Source organism: Tetrao urogallus (assembly GCF_951394365.1).
Source record: "Tetrao urogallus genome assembly, chromosome: 4".
In the NCBI taxonomy this organism is placed as follows: domain Eukaryota; kingdom Metazoa; phylum Chordata; class Aves; order Galliformes; family Phasianidae; genus Tetrao; species Tetrao urogallus.
In genome coordinates, this window is record NC_136817.1 from 46315602 (window position 1) to 46324547 (window position 8946).

Below are 8946 nucleotides of genomic sequence, written 5' to 3' on the forward strand. Positions count from 1 at the left end.
AACCACCAGACCAGGCTGCCCAGAGCCACATCCAGCCTGGCCTTGAATGCCTCCAGGGATGGGGCATCCACGATTCAGAAAGAGAGCTCAAGTGAGTTCCTACCTGGAGTGCAAGGGCTCCCAATTAAATGGAAGAGAAGCAGGCTGAGCCCTCCTGGCTGTTGTGCCATGCTGCAGGGCACAACCCCTGCGGGCACGTGTGCACCACAGCTCTGAACTCAACACCCAGCACTGCTGATGCCAGCACAGCATGAATACATGTGTGAAAGCTTGCACGTGTCTTCCAAACCCTACACCCTAAAACATCCTGAAGCAAGACAGTGGTTCACGTTATTAAAATAAAGCCCTGACAACAAAATGTGCCTGAAATGACAGCACACTGAACTTAAAGGGTACCATCTTAACACAAACCTTCGCCACAACATTTGGTATTACATCAGCAGTCACTCACAGTACTTGTAGCAAAGCACTGTGAAACTACTGCATGCTCTGCAGATACGGAAAGGGAAAAGCACTAATCTTTCCTTCATAGGAACCAATCCTTCTTTCACCCAGGTATGTAATAAGCACCCTGACCTGGAGGCTTGTTTACAGAAAGAGCTACTGAGGTTTAAAGTTCACTGAGAATTTCGGAGCAATTTAAGCAGCAGACATGTTACATAGCCATTCCTTTCCTCTGAATGTCCATTAATCTTTAATTTAATTAGAACAAATCAGAGCTACTCTATCATATACACTTTAAAATAAACTCTGTGCACCGGCTCATGTTTTGTTTTGGTTTTTAGCCAAAGATCTAACACTGTGTGCATTTATGGTGTAATACATCTGTTTCTGTTGCTGCAAATACCACAGCCTGCGTGCCCACTAAATGTGCCCGATAAGCATTCCTAGAGGAGATTCTTGTCAGGATATCATAGAAATGGAATGGCCAGGCACAGATGGAAAAGAATGAATAAAGCTGGGGGCAATTACATCTTTTTTAAACCTATTTCTAAAGCTTACATTATAAAATCAAACAGTATTTTAGTGGGCTCGTGCTCCTGACGTCATGAGCAGGACAGAGGAAATGCAGCTATGAGGCATTTAATACACAGCTAGCCTGCACACGTTTGCTGCAGTGTACTCATCCACTCTCTTACTCCAGCATCAAGTTCATTCCAAAATAAGTCAATGAGTTAACTTTGTATCACTGGATGCTATGGCCACAGCACAGACTGCCAGCACTGCTCCAAACTTCATGCCAGATTAGGTATCATTTGCCATCCTACAAAGGGTATAAAGCTAATAAAAACTTTGTGTCTTGTGCTCCAGCTAATTCAGCAGAAATGCAACCCTGGTATGCACTGCTAGGATGTCCGGCACGACACGGATCAGTACATCAGGATGAAACTGCAGCAGCCTACAAACAGCTACACCAGGCACAAGCACTGCTGTCCCAGCTGCTTGCTTCTCTCTTCTCTGCCAAAAGCTACAGATTCTATGGCTCTGCCAGCAGCACAGGTCATGGGCATGTTCCTTAATCCACTGCAGGTGAAAACCTACCATGTCGGTTGAGCCTATTTAAGGAACTGGCAAGAGTTAGCCCAGATACATTTGACTGATGGATTAGAGAGTGCTCCTCTGTAGCCCTGCACCAGCAGAGCCACAGAAGCTGTAAGCTTCAGCTATGAGCTGCAGCAATGTCTGTGCCCTCAAACACCTGCTACAAATGGCACTGGAACATGGCTCTAACAGCAGTGTATATTTTAAAATCAAATAAAAATCACTGCATGAACTGGATGTTTTTTGTTGCTTTTTCTTTTTTTTTTTTTTAATCTCTTTATGAGCCATAATGAGAAATTCTGTTTAATCTCAGATTTACATTTTTAAGAAAAATGTCTAAAATGGACAATACATGAAAAGCATTTATACGAGATCTGCAAGTAGGCAGTTTTAAAATAAGGCTTCTGCTTTAAGTCTTTGTGAGCAGCATTACTTCTTGCAGAAGGACACACATCCCCACTATTAAGGTGGGGATACCTAATACCTAAATTGAGCGCAAAAGGTGAGCATTTTCCTAAAATTTTTAACCCTATTTCCCAGCTCTTTGCTTTCCATAAAGCACATTATAGAAATCAAGCGTGATTTCCTCTTCTGCTTGAAGAGGCAAATACATGAACTGGAATGTAATGATGGGGGGGAACTATTTTCCCGATTCCAAAGCAAGGGGGAAAAAGTAAAGAAGATAAATTAACAACTCGCCTCAAGTTAGCACAAGTTACCCAGACAAAAACAAACCAAGTACTGAAATAATACGAATAAAATCCCATCCTGATACAAAATAATAAAGAGAAACACTGATAGGAAAGCTGTTTTTTTGCCTTACTCAGCTTATTGCCTTTCATTGACTTACTGCCTTGCAAATAGAAACCATCTTTGATCACACTGATTGGAGCTGCAAGAAGCTTTTAAGAGAAGAGGAGAAACGGAAAGTTGTGCTTCTCATGTAATGTGGAAAAAAATCACTCATAGAAAAATTGAGCAAAAATGTATTAACGGAATAGAGAGAATCAAAAAGACAACTCAACAGAAACATTAATTCTTGTTTCAAGCATTTCCACAGTGGAAAAAAAGCAAAAGAAAAGGAAAACAATAAATAAAAGAAAAAGAAGTATGAATCTACAGGTAATGATACAAGTTAATTTAGGAAAATTCCTATTGAAAATACCACATATACACATATAGGCACTTCAAGGCTTTGCCATATAATGTGGTGGAAGATGGAAATTGGTGCAAGGGACCTTTTGAAGGAGAAGACAGCAACAGCTGAAGCATGAGCAGCAGTACTCTGTGTGCTCTACGCAGAGAAATTAACAACCACAAATCACTGCACCACCTCCAGCACCCTCCGTTAGGGAGTGCTGGAGTAGCTGCAGCTGCAGCCCACAAGTGCGTAATACAGACCTGCATCTTCTGGTTTTTAGACAGAGGATACTGCAAAGGGAGCAAACAAAAGGCACTTTCTAGAAAAAATATCCTCCTATTTCCAATATAAGGTGGCTGCTTCTGCTTCAGTGGGAGCATTCGATACCACGACATAATGATAAACATAAAGGTAGACTAAACCAGGACTGCTAAAGACATTACATAACGTCACCGTGAACGGGCTCTGCACCTCCCTGCCCAGTTTCCCTCTCCGAGGAGCACCGAGGGCTCGGGGAGCCCAGGCCCGCTGACGCGCTGCCCCTCATAACGCCTGGCGCCCATTGCCCTGCCCCGCAGCGCGGCCCCCTCTTACCGCGCAGGGCCGCAGCCCCCGCTCGGAAAGCCCTGCAGCGGAGAGCGCCCCGGGGCCGTGACTCCCAACACCCCCCTCCCTCCCATGAGGCTGCACAGCACCGGGAGCACCTCGGGGAGCGCGGCGAGGGGCGCCATCCCACACACAGACGAGACCCTCCCAATGCCCCGCGCCGCCCCCAGCGCCACGACCGGGCCCGGCCCGGGGTCTCCGCTCGGCCCCGGGGCGGCGAAGCAGCTCGCTGGGGGCGGGGCTCAGCGCGCCGCGGTGGACGCCGGGAGTTGTAGTCCAAAGGCCCCCCCGCCCCCAGCCCGCCCGCGCGGAGCAGCGACGGAAGAGCCTCCACCTCCCACAATGCGCCGCCCGTTCCCCCCTCGCAGCCCGTTTCTCCCGCACCGGCCCGAAGGAAACGCTCCGCCCACAGCCCCCCTCCGCGCACGCACCTCTCCCGCGGGGCAGCACCGCCGCTGCCCGCCTACCCTCGTTCCCTTCTCCCCTTCGCGCCGCCGCTCCGCTCGGGCGGCCCGCGGCCCCCAGCCCGCCGTTCTCCCAGCCGGGCCGGGGAAACTGCGTCATAGCCTCCGAGAGCCGCACGGCGCCGCTCCTGCCGCCCCCACTGCCGCACGCCCCTCCCCGCCCGGCCCCTCCCGCCCGCCCGGAGCCTGCCGAGGGCCGTCCCCCGGCCCGCCGTCCCCGGCCTGCCCGTCGTCGTCCCCGCGCCCGCCGGCCCGGCGCCCTCCCATGCGAATGAGGCGCCGCTCGGCCGCGCCGCCCCAACCAGTTGCGGAGGAGACGAGCGGGCGGCAGGCCGGTCAGGCAGGGCCGCTGCAGAGCGGGCGAGGGAGCGCGGCGCGGCCCGCCGCTACTCACTGACAGCGCCGGCATCCGAGTGCATTTTCGTGCGGCGCACACACGGCCCTGCCCGGCCCGGCTCCCGCTGCCCCTCTCCCAATCACAGAGCCCAGGCACGGCCGCCCCCGCCCCGCCCACCGGCGGTATCCATTGGCTCGGGCTGCTCGGGGTTCTGCTCCCCTATTGCTTCAGGCTCCCGCCATTCTCCTTCTGCCTGCCCCGTACCGCCTTCCTCCCCGGCTCTCGCCCTCCCATTGGGTTTGCGGCCGAGCCAACCCCGCCTCCCTTTATTACGATTGGACGTTACTGCTGGCAATCTTTTCTGGTCTTGAAAGCGCGTGCAACGAACTCTACTTTGTGTCAGCCGCGCCTCCGATTGGCTGAGGAACAGAAGGGCCGCGCCCACGGCCCCGTGCGATTGGCTCAATAGGGTGGAGGGCAGGGCCTCTGGTGCGAGGGGCAGAGCTTCCTCGGGCACCGCTGGCGACGCTCTGCAGAGCCGTCGGGACTGGGAAGGTGGAGGGTTGCTCTCGTGGGTCGCTTTGGTCGCTGGGGGAGGCGGCTTCGGCGAACCGCAACCGCTTTCTCGATCCTTTCCTGCCGGTCCGAGTCCAGGCTCTGCGCCTTTCCGCCATGCCTTAGCTGCGGCGATTGAAAAGCGAGCGCACGTGGTGTGCGGCCCAAGAACCGCCGCGAGTCAGGGAGGATCCGGCTGGGATCCCGCTCCTCGGCGGGTGCTCTGCGCCTCTGAATGCCGTGCGCTCACCTACCCGCCTCTCCCCGCAGGAATGCCAGGGAGCAGCTCCGGGCGCTGAGCGGGAAGGCAGCCGGAGGGCGCTGTCGTTCAGAGCGAGCACCGCGCTTACGTCCATCCAGGGACGGCCCGGCTGCACTGCGCTGCTCTATATTGCAGCACTGCTGAAAGGAGAGTGCTGCGGCACGGCCTCGGCAGGGTAGTATAGAAACTACCCGCCCAGAAATATGCGTATGCTTCTGAAAGGTTAAGTTAAAAGAAAGTGAAGGGCTAACCTTAAGGTCGTTGTCACTTAGAGGCAGTGCGTTAGCACACAGCCTTCAGTTAATTGCTCACACACTGGGTTGTTTTTTTTTTAAAACGACCCTTAACGACTTGGTGAGGCAGTGAGACGCTCATGTCTTACCTTTCACTGAGTAGAAAAGAGATCTTGAAAGATCGCATACTAAGACCTGGAAACGTTTGAAATTTCAAGCAGTTAAAAACAAGAATTATTTCTTTAGACCCTCCTGCCCCTCTCTTAGCAATATTTTACAATATAAATATATTTTACATATAAAAAGAAATGTGTATGGTAGCTTAAAGCAGCCCAAAGCCATAAGCTTTGTATGTCATCCCAAAGGCTTTTACCCAGTAGGAGCACCGAGTTGTAATTCAGCTGATCTGTTCCAATTCTGGTCGGAGGAACAATTCCTTTAGGAGTACCCGTTTGTCACACTGAAGTACACAGACCACCATTGGTTCAGAATAAAACAACATTCTCTCTCATACATGCACACCAATCTTCTCTCAACTCTCATGCAGCTGTAAACTGATAAATAGCTAAAGGCATCTCATACAGAAAGACAAAGTTTCATCTGGGGACATTTTGACCCTAGAAAGATTCAGGGTTTTTTTTCCCCTACTTACGTTAGTCTAAAATAAAAGGTAGTATTTGGCTTTACAAATCTTTCCTTAGACTACAGCTTCCATCACTACTGCTATTCACAGCTGTAAAACAAACAGCATTAAAGTTCAAAATATTTTTGAATACGTGAATGCCCAAGTATAACCTCTGATCCATAAAACTAGATCTGCAAAGAAATCCATAGGGAAAAACAAAAGAGACATTGTTTTCCACTTCTGCCTGCCAAACAATGGAATGTACGCTGCAGCCAGAACAGGCCAGTCCCACAAGAACCACAGCCCATTATACCACATACCTTCACTCTAAACTCAAGAAGGTACAAACCTCCCCTTTGTTACCATGCGGTGTAAAAGCCTCCAGGCAGGGAGATATTACATCAGCAAGCCCTTATTTATTTCCAAGTCCAACTCATTTCTTTACGTCTGAGTTTACAAAACAGAAATACTTTACATAAAGCACACCAATTATTTCATGATTCATCCAGCATTATCCCAAGGACACAGACTGTTTAAATGAGTTCCTCTTAATTCTAATTCTTAATCCTCCCAGAATCTTTTGTGTCAATACAACCATTTGGACAGTTAGATACCTTGCAACTGCTAGATCAAAGAGCAAGACTGCCCCTGTCCCACAAAAAAAGGTAGTCTGGTTGTTTTGGTTTGTTTTTACCACCAGATCTTCAGTCTCATACAGCTCCCCATCCATGCATGCAAATGTTCCTATCAACACCCAAAAGAGAAATACTTAACCAAGAACTGGAGAGAGACAGGAAATGCATCTACCAATTGACATCCTGCTAGGTCAAACTTAAAACTGCATTCACTTTCAAATGCCTTCACAAAGAGAAAGTGCACTTTTTTTTTCCCCTGAGAAAGACTGTTATTTACCTTTCTATATTTGTGCTGCTTTTTTTTTTTTTTTTCCTTTTACAGTTTTCAATGGTAATCACATGAAAAAACACCATGGACTGTGAAAAACACTGACTAATGTGCAGAGAGAAAAAAGCAACTCAGTTTTCTTCTTTTCCAAGGGTTATCAAACTCAAACCTGCTCAAGTCACTGTCTCCCAAATACCTGCATTCACTTTACTTAGAAATAAACTTGAAGACTCATGTCAGGCACCACAATCACAAATCACTACATGTTTTTGAAGTCAGAGAGGGGAAGAGAACTGCATTGAAAATACAAACATTAACATAGCTGAACTTGCTAAATGTTAACAAAGCAAATTAAGTATCAGCAAATCACGTTACAGGGCATTGTAAGAGATGAGAAATTGTCAACCAAGAAACCCAGCAATCACAGTTCTAAATCATTCACAGATATGAAAAGGTAACTAATACCCAACTTAATACAGTAATGCTTCTGAAAAAAAAATTCACTTTCAAAACTGCAACAAAGCATTTTAACTGTGTGTTATTCTTGTACATACCATACTCTCAACAGGACACTACTGATCAGGGATAAAAGAGGACCTCAGGTGGCAGAAAGCAGCAGCTGCAGATTATATAACTGCTTTCAAGACGCTCCTCAAGTAACTCAGCCCACATTAAGGTACTATGTCCCATGAAATCATACTATGTTCCTTACTACTTACTTTATAGATGTATGATTTTGACCCTAAGGGCCCTCCTGTTACACCACGCAAACAAATGTGATATTCATTTCTTCAGGGCAGTTAGCACCTCATATTTAAATCCTTAAATTAGATTTCTAGTTTCCTTCAACTTCAGTTTGAGATTCTTAAAATGATCTACTTAACTAGTAATTAGAATGTTTAAGCAGCCAAGATTCAGAGAACAGCTCTGAATTTCTGCCTGAACCCTGGAGGTACCTCAAATCAACCAGCACCTCTGTCTGTGACCACAAAGGTCCCTTCCTTTAAGAGGCCTGAATGTTTTCTGCATCTGTTTCAGTGAGCTGCACCTGCCCACTATAGCAGAACCAAACTCATTTGTTTTACTAACAGCAAGTCCAGCTGAAAACTGAAGGGTGCTCACAACTTTGTTTTAGGAAGCTTGTAGCTGCAACGCCCCTGAAAATAAGAAATATAAATTTCAGATCCTTCCTAGCCCAAGAGGTCTGAGCTGATCGCCCAGGTCTCAGGGTGCTCTGTCACAATCCCTGGACTACTGCTTCTGAAGCTGAGCTTGCTTAACACACATTAACACCCAAGTCAAGGGCCCAAAGTGGAAACGTACGTAAGAGGAGTATGGAGCCTCCACCCTGCTGAAGAATCCAGTACAGTTCCACTCAGAATTTTCTCTCTCACACATTAGAGACCTTCTTTCTTATTGTGAGATATATATAGACTGTATATATAGACTGTTAGGCTTCTGACAAAATGCTTCTTCCTGTATATCCCTAGAAACTTTAACCTACACAGAATGTCAGGGAGGATGGAATTAGAAGTACTACCAAACACACTGTTTGGAAATCATAGAATGGCCTGGGTTGAAAAGGACCACAATGTCAATCTAGTTTCAGCCCCCCCTGCTACGTGCAGGGTCACCAACCACCAGACCAGGCTGCCCAGAGCCACATCCAGCCTGGCCTTGAATGCCTCCAGGGATGGGGCATCCACAGCCTCCTTGGACAACCTGCTCCCAGAGCTTTTGCTGACAGGAAAAAAAAAAATAAAATCAAGTATTTAGAAAATAAAACATGATTTTATACGCTATCTCTGAAGATACAGTTGAAGACACCCACATACATTTTATTTCGTAACATACTACGTTATGAAAGCTGAGCTGAAAAAGAGTATGATTAGAAAACAGCAAGATCAGTCACATGCCCCTGCAGCAGGACCTGTTCTAGCACATTTCTTTCATAGTTTGAAGCATTGATTGCAACTAAGAAACGTGTTCCACATTTTTCTAAACTAATCAGATGAAGGGGATTAGAACAACACAAGGTTTCAAGGACAAATCGAGTATAGCTTTAGCTTCCCAATTCTAAATGCAGAGTACAAGCACTACAGCTCATGGTCACTGTTTCTCTTTGTCATTCTGAGATAATAATCCAGCTGTTGATATATAACTGATACACATCACATTTGCATACAGCATGATATTTAGACATTGTGAGGTACGAAAGTACCAGCATTACATTACATAAACTGCTCAAAGGAACAGAGTATTTAAACCTGAGGTTTTA

The 8946-nt window shown here is 47.4% G+C and overlaps 1 protein-coding gene across 3 annotated transcripts in view; it reads right to left on the minus strand.

The window, feature by feature from the left end:
* Positions 1 to 4172, minus strand: part of DCUN1D4 (defective in cullin neddylation 1 domain containing 4) — a gene marked incomplete at both ends in the record, with an annotated part of 32599 nt that extends 28427 nt beyond the window's left edge. For 2 of the 3 annotated variants that reach the window (XM_079534628.1, XM_079534627.1), the window contains one exon: positions 4148 to 4172. In XM_079534628.1, the coding sequence (XP_079390754.1) occupies positions 4148 to 4172 (25 nt within the window). Of the gene's footprint in view, positions 1 to 3720; positions 3854 to 4147 lie in introns of those variants that run through there. The other variant, XM_079534626.1, reaches the window with a different exon arrangement.
* Positions 4173 to 8946: the final 4774 nt, after the last annotated feature.